General features: G+C 50.4%; 12 protein-coding genes across 12 annotated transcripts; 7 read left to right on the top strand and 5 right to left on the bottom strand.

The window, feature by feature from the left end:
* Positions 1-39: 39 nt before the first annotated feature.
* Positions 40-4,449, bottom strand: HPODL_04645 (DNA-directed RNA polymerase III subunit RPC1; the record flags this gene model as incomplete). Its single annotated transcript, XM_014080985.1, has 1 exon — positions 40-4,449. The coding sequence occupies one exon, from the start codon at positions 4,447-4,449 to the stop codon at positions 40-42; it is 4,410 nt and encodes a 1,469-aa protein (XP_013936460.1).
* A 275-nt stretch (positions 4,450-4,724) lies between these two features.
* On the bottom strand, positions 4,725-5,432 carry HPODL_04644 (Protein BCP1; the record flags this gene model as incomplete). Its single annotated transcript, XM_014080984.1, has 1 exon — positions 4,725-5,432. The coding sequence occupies one exon, from the start codon at positions 5,430-5,432 to the stop codon at positions 4,725-4,727; it is 708 nt and encodes a 235-aa protein (XP_013936459.1).
* A 71-nt stretch (positions 5,433-5,503) lies between these two features.
* Positions 5,504-6,970, top strand: HPODL_04643 (WD40 repeat-containing protein; the record flags this gene model as incomplete). Its single annotated transcript, XM_014080983.1, has 1 exon — positions 5,504-6,970. The coding sequence occupies one exon, from the start codon at positions 5,504-5,506 to the stop codon at positions 6,968-6,970; it is 1,467 nt and encodes a 488-aa protein (XP_013936458.1).
* Positions 6,971-6,982: 12 nt separating this feature from the next.
* Positions 6,983-8,263, bottom strand: HPODL_04642 (26S protease regulatory subunit 6A; the record flags this gene model as incomplete). The annotated part of the gene is made up of 1 exon (XM_014080982.1): positions 6,983-8,263. One exon carries the CDS (start codon positions 8,261-8,263, stop codon positions 6,983-6,985), a length of 1,281 nt encoding a protein of 426 aa, XP_013936457.1.
* A 601-nt stretch (positions 8,264-8,864) lies between these two features.
* HPODL_04641 (Peroxisomal membrane protein PEX32) lies at positions 8,865-9,929 on the top strand (the record flags this gene model as incomplete). The annotated part of the gene is made up of 1 exon (XM_014080981.1): positions 8,865-9,929. One exon carries the CDS (start codon positions 8,865-8,867, stop codon positions 9,927-9,929), a length of 1,065 nt encoding a protein of 354 aa, XP_013936456.1.
* Positions 9,930-10,270: 341 nt separating this feature from the next.
* On the top strand, positions 10,271-13,777 carry HPODL_04640 (chromatin modification-related protein VID21; the record flags this gene model as incomplete). Its single annotated transcript, XM_014080980.1, has 1 exon — positions 10,271-13,777. The coding sequence occupies one exon, from the start codon at positions 10,271-10,273 to the stop codon at positions 13,775-13,777; it is 3,507 nt and encodes a 1,168-aa protein (XP_013936455.1).
* An 89-nt stretch (positions 13,778-13,866) lies between these two features.
* HPODL_04639 (Golgi-localized, ADP-ribosylation factor binding protein) lies at positions 13,867-15,666 on the bottom strand (the record flags this gene model as incomplete). The annotated part of the gene is made up of 4 exons (XM_014080979.1): positions 13,867-15,333; positions 15,377-15,452; positions 15,487-15,574; positions 15,612-15,666. The coding sequence occupies 4 exons, from the start codon at positions 15,664-15,666 to the stop codon at positions 13,867-13,869; spliced, it is 1,686 nt and encodes a 561-aa protein (XP_013936454.1).
* A 394-nt stretch (positions 15,667-16,060) lies between these two features.
* On the top strand, positions 16,061-17,152 carry HPODL_04638 (uncharacterized protein; the record flags this gene model as incomplete). The annotated part of the gene is made up of 1 exon (XM_014080978.1): positions 16,061-17,152. One exon carries the CDS (start codon positions 16,061-16,063, stop codon positions 17,150-17,152), a length of 1,092 nt encoding a protein of 363 aa, XP_013936453.1.
* Positions 17,153-17,165: 13 nt separating this feature from the next.
* Positions 17,166-18,146, bottom strand: HPODL_04637 (DNA-directed RNA polymerase III subunit RPC6; the record flags this gene model as incomplete). Its single annotated transcript, XM_014080977.1, has 1 exon — positions 17,166-18,146. One exon carries the CDS (start codon positions 18,144-18,146, stop codon positions 17,166-17,168), a length of 981 nt encoding a protein of 326 aa, XP_013936452.1.
* A 59-nt stretch (positions 18,147-18,205) lies between these two features.
* HPODL_04636 (uncharacterized protein) lies at positions 18,206-18,979 on the top strand (the record flags this gene model as incomplete). The annotated part of the gene is made up of 1 exon (XM_014080976.1): positions 18,206-18,979. The coding sequence occupies one exon, from the start codon at positions 18,206-18,208 to the stop codon at positions 18,977-18,979; it is 774 nt and encodes a 257-aa protein (XP_013936451.1).
* A 190-nt stretch (positions 18,980-19,169) lies between these two features.
* On the top strand, positions 19,170-20,126 carry HPODL_04635 (Ornithine carbamoyltransferase, mitochondrial; the record flags this gene model as incomplete). The annotated part of the gene is made up of 1 exon (XM_014080975.1): positions 19,170-20,126. One exon carries the CDS (start codon positions 19,170-19,172, stop codon positions 20,124-20,126), a length of 957 nt encoding a protein of 318 aa, XP_013936450.1.
* Positions 20,127-20,182: 56 nt separating this feature from the next.
* Positions 20,183-22,453, top strand: HPODL_04634 (Exocyst complex component SEC6; the record flags this gene model as incomplete). The annotated part of the gene is made up of 1 exon (XM_014080974.1): positions 20,183-22,453. The coding sequence occupies one exon, from the start codon at positions 20,183-20,185 to the stop codon at positions 22,451-22,453; it is 2,271 nt and encodes a 756-aa protein (XP_013936449.1).
* Between the last annotated feature and the right edge of the window lie 8 nt (positions 22,454-22,461).

Here is a 22,461-nt window from a genome sequence, read left to right as displayed (position 1 = left end):
TTATGGAAAGGATTATGCAAATTAACATACTAGTAAAAATTACGCAGCTGCCGCAACGGGGGCACACAGGTCCTCGAACAGCGTTTCTTTCTTCCGAAGCTTGTCCGGGTCGACTTTGCTCTGTGCCGCCAGCTTGAACGCTCCCGTGCCGATGCTCATCGTTTGGCCCAAAATAATTCTTTCAGAAACACCTTCCACCAGATCTTTTTTCATGTAGAACGCCGCGTCGAACAGATGGTCGGTGGTTTTCTCGAACGAGGCCAGCTGCAGCACCGAGTCGCGCATCTTGGCGAGCCCGAACCGCGTAATTCCCAGCACCTCGCCCTTGTACGTCATCACGTCGCCGAGCAGCTGGATGTGTCTTGGGTCGACGGCCATACCGTGCGAGCCCATGGTGTAGTCGATTTCCGAGATGATGCTGGCGCGGGCTGCCTCGATACCGAGCACGTCGAAAATTTCGAGCACGTGGTTCGTCTTGGTTCTGTGCGCAACCACGCCGTCCGTCGCCATCACCGCCTTGAGCCCGTAGCCTTCCACCAGCAGCTCCTTCTTGCCGTCGTCCTTGACGTTGATCACCGCACGCGAGATGTCCGGCAGACCCTTCACGACGACCTTGGTGAGAACGCGTCTGAGCTGCTGCATGCGGAAGAAGAGCGACGTGCGCTCGAGCCGCTCGCGCTCGTCGGCGTCCTTGACCACCGACGACTCGCGCGACGACGCCGTGCGCGCGGTCTTGCCCGTCTCGTTGCCCGTCTCCGACACAAACACCTGGATCCTGTTTTTGCCGACGATGGCCACGTCGCCGCGCGAGATCTTGAGCTTTGGCGCGTCCACGATCGCCGACGCGATCTGGTCGATCGTCAGCTCGAGCTGCAGCCGCTCGATCGTGTGCAGGTCGATCTTCACCTGCAAGTACGCCTGGTTCTCCTTGTACACGTCCTCGATGAAGAACGCCACGTCTTCCAGAATCGTCTTCTCGATGCGGCCCTTCACCACGCGCGCCGCGCGCTCGTCCTCGTCGTTGACCAGCACCGCGTTGATGATCGGCGTCGAGATCACCTTCGACGCGTTGATGATCTCCTTGATTCGCGGCACTCCCAGCGTCACGTTCATCGACGCGACACCCGCAAAGTGGAACGTCTTGAGCGTCATCTGCGTGCCCGGCTCGCCGATCGAGTGCGCGCCGATCGCCCCCACAGCCGTGCCGGGCTCCACCTTCGCTTTCAGATACTTGTGCAGACACAGCCGCAAAAACTCGCGGATCATGCTTTCCGACACCTTGGCCAGCTGTGTCACCACGCGCTCCCGCTCCGGATCCGACACAGGCCGGGTTCCAGGGCCCTCAGAGGCCTCTGGCGCCTCCAACAACGGATCCAGGCCGCGCTGTTCCCGCAGCCTTGCGATGCTCCGGCACTTCGTCTCGATATACGCCCTGATGGAGCTGTAAAAGTCGCGCTCGGCGTCGTGCCGGTCGACGTACTCGATCTTCTCCGCGTCGCGCCCTGCCAGAGGCCGGCCCAAATTGTCCACGCGCACAAGCCGGTCCTTGAGCGGCTGCAGCACCGAGTCTGCGATCCGCAGCGCCTCGTACGGATACAGTCCCTGCTCGTGGTGGTCCAGAGTCACGTGGAACGCGTGGTCCCACGTTCTGTTGAAGTTGACAGGACGGGCGTCACCCTCCATGTCGAGCGGGTCGAGTCCGTCGCCACCATAGTTGAACTGCACAATGCCGTTGCTCGAGTTACGCACGGTCTCGTCGTAGCCGGCACTCAGGTCCTCCATCGACTTCATCAGTCGCCGCGAGGTGTAGCCCGTCTCAGCGGTCTTGACGGCCGTATCCACGAGCCCCTCTCTGCCGGAGATGGCGTGGAACAGGAACTCTGGCGGACTGAGCCCGGAAAAGAAAGAGTTGCGCACAAACCCTTTCGACTGCGGCGATTTCGAGTTCTTGAGGAAATGCGGCAGCGACCGGTCCTGGAACCCGTCCGGCACACGGTGGCCAGAGATGATCTGCTGCCCGACAACAGCCACCATCTGCGACACGTTCAGCGTCGAGCCTTTGGACCCGCAAGTCGCCATGATCAACGGTGCGTTCGACTTGTCCAGCTCCTTGATGCACACCTCGCCGACTTCTTCCCGCACTTTCGACAGCAGTCCACCGATCTTGGCTTCCAGCGTCTGCTCTTCGTTGCAGCCCGGCTGCGTCTCGAGCTTGCCCGTCTTGAACAACGTAATCAGCTCGTCGCACTTGCGGTAAGCGATTTCCACAAGCTGCTCCTTCCTGTTCTTCAGGTTCTCACCTGGTGTCACGTCGTTGATACCTATAGAGAATCCTCGGTTGCCCAGATACCGCGCGCACAGCTTGGCCATCCTGTTCATGGCGTTGGCCGCCTCATCAGCCCCGTAGTCGCGCAAAATCGTGTAGAACACAGAATGCTTCTTCCCGTCTCCGAGCGTCGATTTGTCCATCACGCCCGACAGGATCTGCGAGTTGCGGATCACCACAAACCCATCGTTTGGCGACATCTCGCTCGGCATGCCCGGCGGCGGCGGCACAAACGTCTTGTTTTTCGCGTCCAGGTTGATTACAACCTTGGACTGTCTGTTGGGCCGGATCAGCAGACTGAACAGCTGCTTGCCCGTCCACATGAACGCAGGCTTGAAGATCGCCGGCGGCGGAATGTCAACGTGCAACGCACCGTCAGACATCATTGCCAGCATCTGTGTGAACGTGGCGCGGTCGTAAAACGAGTCTTTGTTAGAGATCAGGTACGACCCCGTGATGAAGTCCTGTGTCGCCGCAATGATCGGCTCGCCCGACTTGGGCGTCAGCAGGTTGTTCTTCACGCCCATCAGATTCATGGCCTCTGCGCGCGCCTCCTCCGTCTGCGGAACGTGTAAGTTCATCTCGTCTCCGTCGAAATCAGCGTTGTACGGCGTGCAAACACACTCGTTCAGCCGGAACGTCCGCCACGGCCGGATCTTGGCGAAATGCGACATGATCGACAGTCTGTGCAATGACGGCTGTCTGTTGAACAGCACAATGTCGCCGTCCTCAATGTGTCTTTCCACGATATCGCCCACGGCCAGCTGTTTCGCCAGTTTGTTGCGGTCACCGTACCGCAGGTTCCGTTTCACGTCCTCGTGTTTTTTCACCAGATAGTTGGCTCCCGGGTGCACATCGGGGCCGTTGATGATCAAGGCCTGCAGCTTGGCCTTGTTATAGCGCGTCACACGCTCAGGATACGTCAAGACTTTTGCCACGCGGTCCGGAACAGCCACCTCGTCGATGCGCAGGTTCGGGTCCGGACTGATCACCGTGCGCCCTGAAAAGTCCACTCTTTTTCCCGACAAATTACCCCTGAACCGGCCCTGCTTGCCCTTGAGCCGCTGGCACAGGCCCCTGATGGGTTTGGCCGACTTGGTGCTCGTGCCACCAGAAAGAGCCGACGGAGACGCCGAGTCCGAGTTGATGTACATGGCCACCGCCAGCTGCAGGTAATCCCACTGCTCCATCAGCGAATTGATCGAAATGCCCTTCTCGATGCCCGCCCGGATCATCGACGACGTCCACACGATCTCTGTCAGCTTGACCGTCAAGTCGTCCTCGTTCGACGTGTTGGTGTCGGTCATCACCACAGACGGCCGGATACACACGGGCGGCGCGGGCAGGTACCGCCACAGGTACATTTCTGGCCGTCCGCCCTTGGACGGGTCGATTCCCAGCAGCTCGCAGTCGCTCGTGTCCACCTGTTTAAACAAATTCAGCACTTTTAGAGGATTGAGGTCGTCAAAGCATCGCTTGAAAAATTTCTCCAGATCTGGGTTCTCGTCAAACAGGTCCTCGAAATCCTCGTCCCATTGCAACTTCTCGTCCGCACCCTTCTTGCCGACCCATCTGAACGTGTCGTGGATGATCTTGAGCGCGGCAGGACCGGCCCCGGCAGCCGCTTTCTTGACCACGCCGTTCAGTGCACCGCACCGCAGGCACCGGCGCTGTTTCTTGGCCTGGTCAAGCAGTTTCTTAAGGATCTTCATGCGCCGCAGGTTGTCAAGACCGGGCCGTCTGAGGTCATTTAGAAATTGCCGTTTGCTGGCCTCGTCCAGTAGCACTGCAGAGCAGGTCTTGCAGATCGTCTGAAGCACCTGGATGATAGACTTAAAGTATCCCACGTGGAAAACGGGCAGCGCAAGCTTGATGTGGCCAAAGTGGCCATGGCACGTGTTCAGATTGCCATGGCAGGTGGCGCACTCGCCGCTCTTGGACGAAATACCCATCTTGGTGTCCAGGGCACCGTTCGCAACTGGAGCACGGCCGTGGTCCAGATCGAACAGGTTGCGCGTGGCCACCTCCACCTCGCTCTGGGCAACTATCTCTGCTGCCGACAACGCGCCAAACTCGATCCCAGAAATGCATTTGGGCGTGAAATCAACAACAGTTTCTTTCATGGGTTGTATATGGATCTGGTAAAATTTTTTTAGTGCAGATTTAAGTATTTTTTATATGGAGGCAGAAATTGGTAGATTTCAGTTTAGCTATTTAGTATGGCGGAAACCGCTCCTGCATCTCGACCACCGCCTTTTCAAAGCCCTTCTTGTCCAACAGAATCAGGCTCAGCTTCGGATCCACCCCGTAGTCGTTGAACACTCTTCGGGAGTCTGCCTCGATCGTCCTGTTAGTGTAGTCAAAGTAGCCGTGGTGCTGCGCGTGCTTCTCCAGCACCTCATCCTCGTAATGGAAGTAGTCGAGCGTGTCTGTGGGCACTGGGGCCTTTTTTGATTTTTTTGGACGACGGAGTGTCCTCCATCTCCTGGTCGATCGTCGAAGCAACCAATTTGTACACTCTCGACGGAACGAGATAAAAATCAAAATTGTATTCGGTGGCAGCATTTTCGGCCTTCTCAATCTCTTCCAACAGCATCTTGTACATTGGAGGCACAGTTTCCACAGGCATGTTGATGAGTCTCTCGCTAACGACAAGTCCTACGCGCGACTTTGAACTTCCTGACAACAGTTGCCGAAGAACGATGTTGAATTGAGGCTTTTTGTTGGTTTTTTCCAGCACGTACTTCACCAGCGCCTTAATCGAGGTGGCTTCCAGATTGTCGGTCAGGCTGATCACACTGAGCACTGAAAACGGATCCGACTCTTCACCGTCGGTCTTGATAGTCGAACCTGCACGGCCCTCCGTCAGCACCATGTCTGCAATTTCAGACAGCGAGAAAAAGGCCGAGTCTTCTCCAAACAGCTGTCTCAAGAAATTCTTTGTAGCGTGGAAGTCGATTTTTGGATTTAGGTCGAAGAAGTCAAAGTCGACGTTGATCATTTCTTCCGCCTCTTCATCTTCCTGTTCCACTTCTTCATCTGTCGACGAGACATCGATATCCGACAAGTCGTCATTCTCCAGCTCCTTTTGCGATCTTTTGGACATGCTTACGGGGATTTATTTTTTTATTTTAATTTTTTGAATATTTTTTATATTTTTTAATTTTTTTGAGCCGCATGTCTCTGCTAGGATACGCCAGCGACTCTGACGACGATGCCAACTCGCAAATGAGCCTTGTTCCCGCGCCTGTTTCAGAGAGCCGGAAGGAGCCAGAAACACAAAAGTCAAACGGAAAACGGACAATCACAGGCTTTGTTGAGACAGAAGTGGTAGACGGCCTAAAATTTCAGAGAAATAAAAGATTATACGAACAGGGACCAAAAGACCCAGAAAACGAACAAACCAAGTCCCGAAAACAGCGTGCAAAAGAATTGAAAAGACGTCGGAAGAATAAAGGAGATCCAGGGGAGCTGGACGGTGAAAATGCATACAGAGGACCTTGGGCCAGCTACAGCGAGAGCGAAGACGATGGTGAACTAGAGGAAGAAGAAGTGCAGGCACCATTAGAAGCAGCCTCCGAGAACGGATCAGAAGAAGAACAAACTGAGGAAGAAACCACCACCTTCTACGGTGACTCGCAATATGACTATCTCGGGAGAACGTATATGCACGTTCCTAACGACGTGCAAACCAACTTACATAAGGAGCCAGGAAGCCAGCGCTGCTACGTGCCGAAAAAGAAAATACACACATTTGCCGGACACGCACGAGGTGTCCAATGCCTGCAATTCTTTCCTAATAGTGGCCATTTGCTGCTTACCTGTGGAAACGACTCGTCAATCAAATTATGGGATGTATATCATAAACGGAAATTGCTTAGAGGATTCTATGGACACATGAAGCCTGTGAAATGCGTGACGTTCAATTCCTCGGGGTCTCACTTTTTGAGTTGCTCGTACGACGAAACAGTCAAGCTGTGGAACACAGAGACCGGCGAGTGCGAATTCAAAAAAAAACTGGATGGCATTCCCAACGTTGTCAGATATATCCCCGACAATGACAACGAGTTTCTGGTTGGCATGTCCAACAAAAGAATCGATCATTATGATCTGAAAACAGGCGACGTGATCCAGTCGTACGAGCACCACACAGACGCGGTTAACAGTCTCGAGTTCATTAACGATGGGGAAAATTTTGTGTCTTCGTCGAGCGACAAGTCGCTGCGCATCTGGGAAGTTAAAGTCAACATGCCCGTAAAACTCATAGCCGACCCCAAACAGTTTTCCATGCCGTTTTTGAAAGTTCATCCTAAAGGTTTCGCGTTTGTCGCACAATCTTCCGACAACACCATCCAAACATTTGCAGCCAGCGCCGAAGACAAGTTCAAGCGAAACAGAGATAAAACATTCACTGGTCACAACTCCGCCAATTACTCCATTGGGCTGCAGTTTACGCCCGACGGGAGAACTTTAATGAGCGGCGACTCGCACGGATTTGCATTTTTCTGGGACTGGAGGTCCACAGAGCTGATCTCCAAGCTCAAGGTCAGCTCCAAGCCGATAACCTGCATCGATTCACATCCCCAAGAAAGTAGCATGGTGGCTCTCGCAGGAGCCGATGGGAAGGTGTATTTGTACGATTGATGTGTAATTTCTTCATGCATAGAACGAAACGGACTTGTTTTTTCTCGATTGCACTTCGCTGATACCTTCCACGAAGTCCTCGTGCTTGATGACAGACTGTCCGTTTCTCAATGCAATCATTCCTGCCTCCACAGTCACGGCCTTCAGCTGTGCACCATTGAACTCGTCTGTAGATCTGGCCAGTTCTTGCCAGTTAACGTTATCGTCACAGGTCATCTTTCTCGCGTGAATTTGAAGAATTTGAGCTCTGGCCTCCTCAGATGGCAGCGGGAACTCGATCTTACGGTCCAGCCTACCCGATCTCAGTAAGGCAGGGTCTAACGTATCCACTCTGTTGGTGGCAGCCAAGACCTTGACTCGGTCGTCGGAGTCAAAACCGTCCAGCTGGTTAAGCAACTCCAACATGGTTCTTTGCACTTCTCTATCACCAGACTTATCAGAGTCAAATCTCTTAGTTCCAATGGCGTCCAGCTCATCGATGAAAATAATAGTTGGCGATTTCTCCTTGGCTAGCTCGAACGCATCCCGCACCAGCTTGGCTCCGTCACCAATAAACATTTGAACCAGCTGGGGAGCAGCCAGTTTCAAAAATGTAGCATTCGACTGCGCGGCACATGCTCTAGCAAGCAACGTTTTGCCCGTTCCTGGAGGTCCGTACATCAAAGCGCCCTTAGGCGGCTTAATTCCCAGGTTTTTGAACTTCTCAGCCTGCTGCATTGGCAGCACGACGGCCTCAACCAGCTCCTCAACCTGCTTATCTAATCCACCGATGTCCGCATAGGTTTCAGTAGGTTTTTCGTCCACTTCCATGGCCTTCACTCTGGAGTCGTATTCTGCAGGCAATTGATCTAAGATCAGATACGAATCCTTATTCACGCCAACAAGATCACCAGGCTTCAATTTCTCTGGCTCCACCAACCCGATCAGCGGCAAAAAAACGGTTTGTCTCGTGGATGTCTTGATAACGGCCGATTTACCCACTCTGGCAGCGTCCAAATCGACATTGGCGCCTTCCTCGTTGGCCTCCGCTTCAGCCTCCATGTCTAATAACTCAACCACGTTACCCACCAAGTACGGGAGTTGCTTATTGTTTTTGATTTTCAACTTGTTGTCCTCGATCTTCTGGAGCATGGCAATTTTCTCGTGCTGGAGACGAAGCAGTTCCGATCTGAACAAACGGATCTCGTTCTCCATCATTTTCGTCCTATTGATAATGTCACCCGTCGACAAGTTCAAGATCTCTTGGTCGATCTCCAATTGCGGTTCGTTTTCCAGCTCCTCCAGTGTCGACATGTTGGTAAATATTGTAAAAATATTATTTTCTTCGCCACCCATATATGGCCTTCGCGTCGATCGACGCAAACCAGATGGCAACGAGCACCTACAACCTTACCGGTCGCAAAACACAACCAACTTCTACTGGCCACTACTAATGTATCTTATGATCGCATGAATGTATGTTTTCAGGCTACTTCCTATATATTTTGACCTGATACAGCAAACCTTCATTTCTTCAACTCAGCACTGCTTGTTAATAATTGTCACCCAATTCTTACTTACCTCAGCTTCTTGGTGAAGTCATCCTCATTATCGTCATCGTCCCAGCTCTCGTCCCACAAATGGTCTTGCTGGGTCGCTCCAAGCGACTTTTCGTCCGTCCAGTCTGGCTGTTAGTCCCATACAACTCCGTGTCTCATACTTACCGTCTTCGGGGAAATCTTCAAATTCATCATCCTCTTCCAGAGTCTTGACAGACTTGGATGGCTCTTTGACAGTTTCTGCTTCAGACATGTCGGATCTATTAATTGTCGATTTTTTGTCACCTAAAGAATAAATTTAGATATCAAATAATTATTTCTATTATTTTTGCCCCCTCCATTTATGACCTCTTCTTATGTCTGAGCCCAATGTTCGTGCCTCCTTTGCAGATAATCGCCGCCCACTTTCCAAAACAAAGGGGCAGCTGCTCAACATGCCGCCGGTGATCACAACTGCACTGTATACGGCATTTCCGGTTATCTTTTTACTGGATAAAGTACTTGCCTTTTTGACCTGGACAAACGATGATCCTTATACCAATTTTATTGCCATTGCTATTTACATCATGGTGGTCAAGTACTGGACAGTAGTGGCGTGCACTGTACTGCCCACAATCATAGCTTTAGGCACGTGTGCTTCCCTGTGGTTCTTGAAGACCACCATTGACGATTTGCGGTCGGAGACGGCTCCGCCCACAATTGAGGAAATTATTGACACGCTTATCAACATGCAGGCACGGTTCAGCTACATCGTGGAGCCGTTCAGCTATTTCGGGTCCTTATCCGGTTCGGACTATTTCAATCTAGGGTTTAGCCTTATAGCTATCACGCCTTGTTACATCTGGCTCATGACGCGGATTTTCACAGTAAGATCATTTTTGCTTGTCTTTGGTGTTGCATGGTTGTCGTTTCACTCGTCGTGGTCGGTTGCAACCCGGCATCTTCTGTGGAGAAGCATCGTCATCCGCAAAATACTTACGTTTACGACAGGTCTGAAATTCTCGCTAGTCGATAAAAATATCGAACTGACAGTGCTGAATGATTTCCAGATCTCAAATGTCGGAACAGGCAAGACGGTTGAGTTCCATATCCTCCAAAATCAGCGAAGATGGCTCGGAGTTGGATGGTCCAACACCCTGCTCCCCTTTGAACGCGGACCTTTCACCACTGAAGATTTAGAGAAGTCGTGGGACTCTCTTGAAAGTTTCCAGTTCCCAGAGATCACACAAGCAACCTGCCGGTGGAGATGGCTGGACGCAAACTGGAAAACAGACGACTCTTTTGCGCCGGGAGAGGGGTGGATCTATTACAACAACAGCTGGGAAGAACCTTCGAACACGGACTCGCTCACAAGATTTACACGCACCAAACGCTGGAAAAGACGCGCACTGGTCATCGTCGAGGACGACGGAACCACCTAGCCGGATTGCCGCTGCTGCGCGGTGCACGGGTGAGGTGTAGAGATGTTCCGAGTTTGCGATCGTTCCGCACCCAATTTCTACAAAAAATTTTCGACAAAAAGTTGTCGTGTATAGAGGAGGCTGGGGAACCCATTCATTGAGCAGCAAAACAGGGAAAATTAGTTGAGACTCGGTATATATAGCGCGCTTAGCACCCTAATCGCACCGACAGCTAATTGTGATCACCAAAAAACAACCTTTTCCCTTGGTTTTTCCGTGTTTTTGAAGTGCCTAATTTCCCCCCGGTGGCGCAAAGTACGACGATAAAATTGGGTGGTGCACACCTAAACATACAGAACAGAATGGCACCGGACATTGTGGAGACTAAAGCAGCCGGCTCCAGTGCTTCTTTTTCCATGGATCGGATCCGGCTCGAAGCCATCGAGAGCCGACGTCAGGAATGCACCAAGGCAATCAATGACAGGAAAAGGAAACTGGCCGAGCTTTACTGCGTCTCGCGACTGCCGCTTCTGCCTATATCCAATGACCAGGTTTTACAGATCGAGGACAAGCTGATGGCTTTTCTGGAAAAGAACGATTTGGAAAACGGACACGAGTTCAACATTGCCATTTTATCTCATGAAAACCAGCAGAGACGACTCTCGCCTCCCCAAAATCAGATTACAACAGAGACATCAGAGATCAAGGAGCCTGCTACAAAGCGTCAGAAAGTGGACGGTCAGGTTAGCCAGCAGGAGACGGTTTCGCTGGAAGCACAAAAGAAGATACAGGGAGCAGCATTGGCCACCAGAAAACCACCGTCAGACCCGTCTTGTCAGGAAGGGTCTCTATCGTCTTTGGTCCACTCCTATGAACAAGTTCAGCCGCCTAGACGGAGTGACGAGAAGTCTAAGCGCGATTTGGACTATGAACATCTTGACTTAGATCAATTGATGATCATGTTAATGCCCGAGCTCAAGCCCCACAAGGTACCAGAGGCTCGCTCCTTGACAGAACTGTATTATCACCAGCAGACATTACAGCTACCCAAGCTGTTACTCAGGGCTCACAAGTCTCTTACCACCGACTCTTATGAGACTGCTTTGGTAGAGGGTAAGATTTCTGTATTGTATTCACGCATGGAGGAATTGAAACGCAAACATAGTTGGTCTCTGAGACAGCCGAAGAAGTTTTTGGATCCTTTTTTGGCTACCGGAAAGAAAACGCATTGGGATTATCTCTTGTCGGAGATGAAGTGGCTGGCTACTGACTTCAAGCAGGAAAGAAGGTTTAGAATGGCTCAATGCCATTACATTGCACAAGCCGTCAAGGAGTATTGGAAATACGGAAAGGTATGCTGTGTGCGAAGAAGACCGGCTCGACTTCTCAGTGAGAAAGAGATTGAAGAACGGACAATGCCAAAAGACCTGGGCCTTCCAAACAATTCTGAGGCTGCTGAAGTCCCAGAGAAAGCTGAAGAGTTGGCAGAGTCCACCCAAGATGCAGGGAATAAACTGGATGATGGAGCCAACGCGCAAATTGAGTCAATCACTGTGAAACCAGAGTTGGAAGAGAATACTAAAACGCAGGTGTCCGAAGATAATGTGGAAACGACTAAAGAAGCTATTTCCCACGATAGTACAGAGCCTGCTAAGAATACCGAGGCTTTATCAGAAGAGCAGCCTTCTATTAACCCATCTCTTCTGCTTACCTTCAATGATACCGCTTATTCTGGTGAGGAATATGAACAAGTGAAAAGACACAGGGAAGACATTCAGCCATTCAAGATGTATGCAGATTTAAACCAGTTCAACAAAACTGAAACAACTGTCATTGAATGTTTGTCTACTTACGCCCCATTCAAAGAAACTGAGAAGGACCATCTTATTGAACGCTATGAATACGGACACATATCCTCGATGCTGCCTCCTGCTGACGAGGAGCCAGATTGGGAAAAGATAGTTCTGAAAAAGAAGAAGGAGACAGAGAAACATAGTGTTCCTTACCAGAAGGGTCTATTTTCTCCGGCTTACAGGCGTTTTAACATTCTGAAACCCCCTTCTCCTCCCTCCATCAAGAATTTGGAGCTTCGCATTCCAACTATCTGGCTTCCGCAGGACGACAAGTATCTCATCAGGTATGTGACCGATTTCTCATTTAATTGGAACATCATTTCTGCTCATTTGTCCGCGAAACCGACACGGAGTTATACATCGAACATCGAGCGGCGCACTCCATGGCAATGTTTTGAAAGATACATCCAGTTGAATGACAAATTCCAATTTTCCGATATGAGAGGTCTGTACCCAATGGCTGCCAAAGAATGGCTGGAGGCAGCACACAAGGTCCAGATTTCCACCAAAAGACGAATCTCGCCCCTTGGAGTTGGTATTGAATCTATTCAAAGAGGGCATAGACGGCTCAGATGGGGCTCCATGTTCGATGCTATGCGGAAGTTGATGAAGAAACGCGAGAATGTTCAAAAGCCTTCTCAACAGCAAAGAAAGAATAATATAGAGGAGAAAAGAAGCGACACACCAACTCCTGAACAACTGTCGAAGCTCAAGTTCGAACGTGATCGGGCAATACAGGAAGCGTATGCTCAGGGAAGTGGTAATGGAAATTTCACCAGACTGCGTGTTCCGCCAAACGCTCGTCAACTGGCAGCAGGAGCCGGTAAGTCTCCGTTCTCTACCGATGGCCAATCCAACCCTGGATCGTCAGCTGCTGCGCAGGCGGCAATGAATGGTAGACGGCAGCTATCCAACAAAATGGCTCCTCAGGCTAGTGCGTCTCCCGAAGCACAGCAGGCTCAAATGCGTGCTAATAGTCCACAAGTCTACCAGCAGCAGGCGAATCAGGGCGGCATTCCGATGCCGACGGGTCCTGGCGGAGCGCCTTTACCTGAGCAGGTTCAGCAGCTGATGATACAACGTCAACGGCAGATGATGCAACAGCAGCAGAACAACAACTCCAGACAGCCAAGCAGACCACCCTCTTCGTCGATGAGCTCCCCTGTATCCACACCAACTCCACAGCAAGTTTTGCAAACGGCAGGCAATTCGGGATCTTCTCCTCAAGCCTTTTCACAAGTGCAGTTGCAACCGGGCCAGTCTCCGGAGCAGATGCCTCAAATGAACATTGCACCGCCCCAAGGGTATCCCGTGCAGCCTATGGGCAGCAATGCACCGTCTCCCCAGGACATGCATGCCAACGCGCAGCTTTCTCAGCAGTCGCGTCCCGTGTCGCGCGTGAACTTCACCACGTCACAAGTGTCTGCCATCATAAACCAGATACAAACTCAAAACCCAAACCTGCCCAAAGAACAGGTTACGCGTCTGGCGGTCGCGTATCTAGCCAACTACCAGCAGAACCAGAACAGAGTCGCGGACCAGACAGCACAGCAACCTGGCAAACAGCCCCTGGCTCCTTCCAACGGAGGTGCAATTGCTGGACAATTGAACACTCCGACGAAGCAGGGACAGCCGTCTCAGGGGACGCCGCCAGCGCAAGCCGGCCAGCCCTTGACTCCGCAGCAGCTTGCTATGTTTGCCAACAACCCCAATCTGACTCCGCAGCAGCGCAAACAGATCCAGGTCCTGCGGCAGCACCAACTGCAACAGCAACAGAGAAGGCAGCAGCACGTGCAGCCGCAGGGAGATCCACAAAGTCCTGTGCCGGCAACTCCGCAGCCTGCGCAGCCTGCCCCATCGAATGCGAAAAAAATGAACTCTTCGGCGATTACAACACGGTTTTCACCCCAACCGGGAACCAACGTGGTGCCGGTGGTGAACCAGCAGTCGTCGTCAGTGCCGTCATCGGCAAACAACAGCTTTGTGTCTTCACCGACAATGAAAAACATGAGATGAAGCGCTTTGTATATTAGTGAGTATAGCATAATGCAACTACAATGTTTGACGTCTAATTCTATTCTTACAGTCTGTGAAGAAATTCTGGTTTAAAACGAAATTGTTGCGACGCCGCTTGTTTCCTTGGCGGTGCCGTTCTCCTCATAATCGCACTTGAATTTGATTTTAGTGGAGTTGAAAGGCTCACCGTTTTTGTGCTTGATGGTGACCTTTTGGGTCACCGGGCCGGATCCGGGGCCAACGGCCGAACCGGAGGGAGGCAGCATAGTCAACTCAAAGCTTTTCGTCACTGCAATGGAGAATTGTATTTTCGAGAGCGTGGATAGGGGGGATGTGTTGCCAAACTTGAAAGTCAACGACAGAGGCTGTTTTTGATCAATGACATAATCGATCTTTAGGCTACCGTCCGTTACCATTGTAGTTGCAGTGCTGGTTTGGCTGGTCACTGAGGCGAAATCAAACTGGAATGGGTCCAACGCAGCTGGCTGAACAGCGGGTTGTGCAGGTTGCAGAGATAGTCCCGTGTTCTGCACGGGAGAAGAAAATCCAGACAAAATGTCCACGGAGGGAGATTGTTCTCTGGTGTTGGTGTCGAGCAAATTAATGGCACCAAATCCACCCAAGCTCCCAACGCTCTCGTTGCCCGTGCTTGTTCCCTTTTTAGGCTCGAACGACAGTCCACCAAGATCCCCGAGAAGGTCTGCAATGGCGTCGTTTGAAGTTGGAGCTGGGGCAGAGTTGCTGGAAGGAGCAGGCGAAGGCTCGTCGTCGTCAAAATCAATAAGGTTGAACCCTGCCCCCGAAACCTTGACTTTTGAAGCGTTGGCCACGTCTCCTTCTTTCAAAAGATCGGCTTTTTGAAGAATTGAGTTGATTTTGTCGTTCAGAGAAAGCAAGCGCCCGACCTGCTCCTGATCGTCCGACTCTTCCTGGACCAAAACTTGCAGCTTTGGCTGGGCCACTTTCAGGGCACTGATTAGCTCAGAGATGGTTTCATCGGATGGGTCGAAAGTTCCTGCGTTTGTGGCATTGTTCAGCATTTCATCCAAGATTTCGGCCTTTCTGCTGACCTTCTCCACGTCCTCGTTGACTCGCTGTCTGGTCTCGTCCAACGTCTCATCGTGCTTGAAACCAGACATGATCTTCATGAGCTCGTTTGCCTCCTTCAGATCTTGTGGTCTGCCTCGTCTGATGAGCTCCTGCAACTTGGCACTCTGTGCAATTCTCTCCTCCCTCTGGATCTCCTCTATCGACTTGAGATTATCACTTGGGTTGAGGACCGCTGCGTCCTCCTTTTTGACAGCCGGAAACTCGTATCCCTTGCTTCTGAGAAGCCTGTGCATGTCTCTTATGTATCCTAGGTCCTCTTTGTAGCGGGAGGTCTTACAGATCGTCTGGACCCATTCGGCAATAGTGCCCAGGATAAGCCTCTGGGTCCGGGTGTAGACAGGCGGAGGCCTTTCGGGAAACCTCTTCACCAGCTCATTCAAAAACTCCTTTCTTGAGATTTGCAGATGAACCGGATACCCACAATTCTTGACCAAATAATCAAGCAGCTATATCACGTTAGCACTATTGGATGCATCTAAATTAACTTACCGAAAGAGCCAATTCGGAAACTTGCGGATCTCTGCTGTTGATCAGTTTCACAATTGCCACTGTTGCTTCGCGTGGACTGCGGTGTTAGTCAAGCTTGTCTTTATACTTACAGATTTCCCTGTTTCTCGTTTATCAGGTCGCAAATCTCAAGGTTCAGCGCAGCATTCGGCTCGTCCAGCGACGGGCGACACGCGCGATCTGCAATGTTAGCGGGCATTGAGTTTTTCATACCTACGAATTCTCCTGAGCAGCTTGCCGCTAGCTCCTTGCAGAGATGACAACGATGACATCTAGTAGGGACACCAAAATGGAGGAAAGGTAATGTGTGGCAAAAAAAAAAACCGTCGCGTCGAATTTTTTAAGCTGCTCGCTTTGTGCTTCCTCCAGTAAAAGGATCATGCCCTCTAAAGATTTTTTTGTGCATTTGGCGCTACAGGACCCTGAGGAATAGGTTATTGCTATGCCTTGCTGTATTAAAGGCCGTGAATCACGGAATTCGTTAGTCTAAAATATCTCCGTTGTCTCCGTCTTCCATTTCAAGCCTATAGACCGAAGACCGAACAACAGGTGGTAAGCTTTGACACTTGCTACCATCGGTTAAATACCCCGTACAGATAGCTTAAGAGTATTATTAATATATTTTTCACTGTCTCCTTTATATGCCCTTTTCTCCTTTTTTCAACTATGTCCCAGTTGATCAGCCAGCTGCTCCAAAAGACGCAATTCATCAGCAATCGCAGCTACGAGCTGGCGGTCCAGCTTTTGGACCGCAAGGTGTTTCTCAAGCCTGACACAATGGTGCCTATCCGAGGATGTCTTGTTTTGAGGATCAAGAAAAAGCAAATCAATATCCCCTCGCTCACAGTCCAGCTGATTGGGAAAACACAGCTCGACAAATCAACAGAGATCCAGATCAACCCCAAACGACAGTGGCGCTGCAATTGGATGGAACAAGGCACATACTATTTCCCCTTTGAGTTTTTGCTGGATGGTAATGTGCCCCAATCTTTCTCGCACCACATTGCAAATGTTAGCTATTTTTTGCAAACAGAGATAACCAACCCTGAATCCACCTTCAAGGTGCAGAAATGCAAGACGTTGCTTACCGTAGTGAAATGTCACGTTTATCCGGAAGTTGAAGACTCAATTGCTCTTGGTAACTGGAGAAACCTGCTGATCTACAGAATGTCTGTGAATAACAAAACGATTTATTTGGGAGACTTCATTCGCATCAATTTGAAGCTCATCCCCTTGCATAACGACCGCTACAAGATCCATCGAGTCAAGATAACTCTTGTTCAGCACACACGAAGGGGGCTAAAAGTGCACAAGGATAAGGTCCCCTTGTACAACCGTGAACCACCAGGCAACGATCTCGAATTGGAACTTCCGATCGAAACTGGCTACATTAAATTCAAGAAAAACAACATCCTTTTGTATCCCTCGACAACACTCTCCAACACTAACGGGGTGCTCGAAATATCGCACAATGTGGAAATAAGTCTACTAGTGGAAGAGCTCAGCTGTTTACAAAACTCTCCACTATCTCCCATCTGCTCCGAGTCCACCAAGTCTAGTCAGAACATCGACGACGATTGGGCAATGTCGAATGCTTCGATGATTGACGAAGCTGGCACACTGCGAAACAAAAGGATACAGCTTACTATGTCAACGAAATTGCAAGTCTTACGGTACGAAAGTCATTTAGGGATCGAGCCTCCGCCAAGTTACAACTATACCCTCAAGTTCCCACCAGATTATTCCATGGGATGCTAATGATATTACTGTTTTATGTGCTCATCCATGAATCTAAGTACAGAGTGTCGTCCTTGTTTTCCTCCACATCGCCCAGAGGATTCATGACTCTATAAGTGTCACTGATGGAGAAAATCTGGTTGTGCTGAGGAGCAAACACGTCGACACCTCTGTAACGCCCGCCTCCAGCTTCCAAAACGCTTTGCCATGTTGCTTTGTACAGATTGTCCACTTGGACCAATTTTTCCTCGTATTCGAGCACAGAGCACAACGACCTTATATCCGAAAGACTTAATTCCACCGATGTGACTCCACTAGATCCAATAAAACGGCTTATCTCTTCAAGAGAGGGCAGATTATGGTTGTTCGAAACGGGATATGAGTACTGTTCGACATCCATCCCCCCTTTCTTGAAACATTTAGGATACGATTTTGAGGCCACGAATCGCCAAATGACAATAAGCAGTGAGTCGATAAAATCTGAATCGAGCTCGCTATCTGTAAACCAGGGGCCTCCTGTGACCTCAATGGAGGGAGTCAAATGGTATAGCATATATATCTTTCGTTGCGGGTATTTGACCGATTTCACAGATTTAATGTACGACTGGCTTTCCAGGGATTTGAGACATCTCTGAACCACATGCTGATGGAGGTTCGTTTTCGCTTTGATTGTTTTCGTCCATATGCCTTCCCGTCCAGCAGCCTCGATATAAGAGTACACCATTGCTTCGTCGCTGGACATATTGTTAATTTTCACAGCTTCGGCCTCTGTTATTGGCTGGAACAGCACTTTACGGTCTTTGCTCTCTAGTAATCGCACTATTCCTCTATTAAGCAGTTCCTGAACGCATTTCATCAGTTCCTGATTCGAGTCCATCTTGCTGATCTCGAGCAGTTCCTCCTGGGTGTAAGAGGACTGCCCCCTTGCGAGCATATCACGATGGAGTTTTGTGCATGTCTCGGCAAAGCTTCCGTTTGCGTCTGAAATCGTGGACTCTTCTGTTTTGACGCTCATTTTCTGATCGTCAAGAATGCTCAATTTTTTTTGAATTTTTTTTATTATATGTATGCACGATGAGACGAATATCATTTCTTAGCGATCACGAGAACGAAACACCATCAAAGCCAGCACGACCGATTTTCAAAAGCAGGAAGCGTAAAGTTGGTGAAGGACGGCAGAAGACCATGCTCGAGCGCGGGTCGTCGCCGCAGCCAGAGGAAGACCCTGATCTGGACATCAAGGTGACACGCAAAAGCAGGATAAAAATGGGAGTGACCAATGAGGCCCATGCTCCGAGCACAGAGCGCAAAAGTGCACTGGAAATGCTGAGTCGGTATAACGATTACACGAAGGAAGTAGCCGAGACCGCGGTGGTGGAGGCCCCCACGCAGATTCCTGACGAATTGCAGATAAAAGAACTCAAGGAGCGCCGATACAGAGCTCAGCTTGGTCAATTGGAGAGCGCGAAACAGCAGGAGCTGGACGAGGATTATGACTCAGAACATGACTTCAAAACGAGACGCGGCATGGACGACGACATCGATTTCGACATCGATTTGGATGATCGACTCGGCGACGGCCGGTTTGCAGTGGGGACTGGCGAGCAGCGTGTGCAAAAGCTTTTGAGGCAGGAGGAAATCGAAGAAGCACTCTATCATGCACAGCTTTCAGAGGATGAGCAAGAGTTAGATTACGAGGCCGAGGTGAGCAGACTAAAAGAGCATATCAGCAACTTGCAGGCGGCAGAGAACAATGCCGCGGAGAAACAAGCCGTTCTCCAACAAAGGATCGCTGACTTGGGTGTGCAACGGCGCGCGATCGAAGAACAATTGAAGGGTTTATGCTAGTGCCATGACAATAAAGGGTCGATCGACCCGGTTTCCGAATCTGGCAATTCGTCCCAAGTGCGCTTAAAGTTGTTCGGTGATCCAAGAAAAATCTGAAAAATTTGCGTCGTGACTCAAGCTATAAATACTCCACAATCGTCTGCAGTCCAGAATGTCTATGACTATACCATTTAAGAGATCTTTTTCGGGAATGTCTAAAGGTATCAAGCATTTGGTGTCGATCTCCGACCTTACCACTCCCGAGTTCACCTCTCTGGTGAACCGTGCCGCACACCACAAGAAAATATTCAAATCTGGCCAGCCAGTGAGCTCTGAGATTAGCGATGCCCTGAAAGGCAAGCTGGTCGCAATGCTGTTCTCCAAGAGATCCACCAGAACCAGAATCTCGACCGAAGGTGCTGCAGTGTATTTCGGCGGACATCCAATGTTTTTGGGCAAGGACGACATCCAGCTTGGTGTGAACGAGTCTTTCTACGACACCACCCGTATTGTGTCCTCGATGACCTCCTGTATCTTTGCGAGAGTGAATTCGCACTCTGAGATCCAGCAACTGTGCGAGCATTCCAGCGTGCCGATCATCAATTCGCTGTGCGACACCTACCATCCGCTGCAGGCCATTTGCGATATCTTGACAATCAAGGAGGCCTTTGGCGAGACGAAAGGTCTGAAGCTTGCGTGGGTCGGCGACGCCAACAACGTCATCAACGACCTGGCTATTGCTGCGCTGAGATCTGGAATCCACGTTTCTGTTGCTGTTCCTCGCGGGATTGAGATGAACCCGACCATCGTGGACGTCGCCAAGACGGTCTCGCAGGAGACCGGAGCCTCTTTCGAGGTGACAAATGATCCAAAGAGCGCCTGCACCGACGCCAACATCATCGTGACAGACACCTTTGTGTCCATGGGCGAGGAGGCGCAAAAACAGATAAAATTACAGCAGTTCTCCGGCTTCCAGGTGAATTCGGAGCTGACGAAGCTGGCTGCTCCTAACTGGAAGTTCATGCACTGTCTTCCTCGTCACCAGGAAGAGGTCACTGACGAAGTCTTTTACAGTAACAACTCGATTGTTTTCGAGGAGGGTGAAAACAGATTATATGCTGCGATGGCTGCGATCGAGGCATTTGTTATCAAGAAGGAGCTGGCATAAGGAAAAAATAAATCAAATAAATAAATCTTGTATAATTAATTTAATTTTTTGTTTACATGGCACCCGACGTTTCGGTACTTTCTAAAGTAAACGATCTCCTACGCGATGAGGATGATCTTGAGCGCATTGAGTTGCTGCGTAATGACTTGAAGAAAGAGAGAGCGTCGGTCGGGTCGCAACTGAAGATCGAGTGTGACAAGAGAATCGCCATCATTACTGCCGTCCTGGAAAACCTACAGGCTTCCAGCAAAGACCTAAAAAATCTGAAAGACAATCTCAGCAAGGTTGAGAGCCTCAGACAGCAATCTGTGTCAAATATCAACAAATACGAGCTCTTCGACAAGTCGTCGGTGGTGTACTCGAATTTCGAGAAAGTTGTGGCCACATACAACAATTTCGTCCAATTGGAAGACCGTCTTGCATACGTGGACCAGCTGCTCGATAAAGAACTTCCGGAAAACGACTATTTCCCGGAAGACTCTCCGGCAGAGAATCTTCTGCTCATTCACTACGAACTGAACAGATTACGCGACTTTAAGGATGAGCTCATGCACCTGTCGGAAGCGAGTCGTGCGGGCTTGCGCTCGATCGTGGTACAGTCATTTTTGCGTCTGGATGATGTTGTTGCTCGTTTTGAGCATCTGCTGCGACTCATCGTCGACAACTTTGTCAGCATCATTGGATGTTCCAACTTTGGACTCATAGTGAAATTGGTGAAAATCCTCGAGTACGAGGACAGGGAGGATCTCAGACTTGCTCTGATGAACCACCTCATCAGCCAGTCTAAAAGCAAGGACGAAATGGCTGTCAGCAGGCTGGCCACTTACGTCAAACGCACTGCTCCGCGCAACTACAAAAAACTGGTGTACGGGTTTTTCCGCGAGTCGATCGAGACGAGTTTCGAGGCCATTGTGCAAGGCTCAGACCCGAACGAGGTGCTCTCAATCATCGAGGAGAACTACTATGAGATTCTTGTGGCGTACAAGGTGGGGTCGGAGCGTGGGTTCCCTGCGAGCTGGAAGTTTTTCAACAAGATTTTGGAATGGTACCAGAACAGTCTGCGTGCCGTTGTGAAGCGCATTGTGGCGGACCCGACTCTGCCTTCGTCGTATATCGTTCGTGTGCTCACTTTTGACTACGACAATGCGCAGGCCATCAGGGAAAAGTTCGGGTTCACCAAGAAACAGGTCGAGCCGTACATGTTGCTCAGCACCGACGAGCGCAAGCGGCTGCTCAACGAGTGTCTGGAATTCAATATTAAGAAAACTCGCGAGTGGGCCGAGAACGCATTTGGTCCAGCGCTGAAGCTTTTCAGCACCATGGAGAAGGAACCGTCCGACTCGTCTTCTGAGAAGCTGGGAATCGAGATGGCGCAGATTCTGATCGAGATCCTGCGCTCCAATATGAACACTTTGCTCGACGCTGGGGACAGCCCGATCCTGATAGAGTATCTGCAATTTTTCTGTGCACAGTTTCTTCGCCAGTTCTACGACAGATGGATCGAGGCGCTCGAGAACGGTGCGCAGCAGTGGAACGCCGCTGCCGAGGCCCCGGACAACGAGAACGTCGGCTGGCTTCCGCGGTACGTCACGATTCTTGCAAACGACTGCGTGCGGCTGGTCAATGGGCTTGAAAGTCAATTCAAGGAGGTCGAGCAGATGGTGCACTCAAAGTTCCATCCCCAACTCCAGAGCATTCTTTCCCAGGGCACGCAGCATGTTCTGAATCTGGGAACAGAATGTTTAGTGAAACTCAACGGGTTCATTGTGGTCGAGTATGACCCGTATCTGAGCGAGGTGTTCACCAAAAGATGGTACAAGAGCGATGAGATGGTGACCACGTCGCTGCAGATTGTGCACTCCTATATGGTTCCGCTCAAGGAATACTTGGATGCAGAATTATTTGAGTCGCTATTTGAGCTTGTCTATGACACCTACTTGTTGCACTATCTACAGGCACTTAACGCCAAAAACAAGATCGACACCAAGAAGTTCGAGTCGGTCATGGAGCGCGATGGACACCTCATCAACACACAGTTCTCCAACTACGTCGAAAATTCTCAGATCATCGAGGACCACGTCTACATTTTCGACATCCTCATTTACCTCGCCACGTTTGAAAATGAGCAGCAGTACCTAGACGCGTGGCCAGGGTATTTGGAAGTGTTCAACGATTTACCGGTCGACTTTTTGAAGGTGGTCCTGGAATGCAAACGGCTCAAAGACAGCAAGATCAAATTCATCGTCGGAGAATGCATGCACATCTCGAAGCTCTACCAGCCCGAGAATTTCACGCCAACGTTCATGTCCAAGTTTAAAGCAAAATAGTCACGACT

Source organism: Ogataea parapolymorpha, chromosome II (genome assembly GCF_000187245.1).
Source record: "Ogataea parapolymorpha DL-1 chromosome II, whole genome shotgun sequence".
NCBI classification, from domain to species: domain Eukaryota; kingdom Fungi; phylum Ascomycota; class Pichiomycetes; order Pichiales; family Pichiaceae; genus Ogataea; species Ogataea parapolymorpha.
The sequence above is the reverse complement of the archived record's forward strand: the minus strand, read 5'-3'. Positions and strand labels throughout refer to the sequence as shown.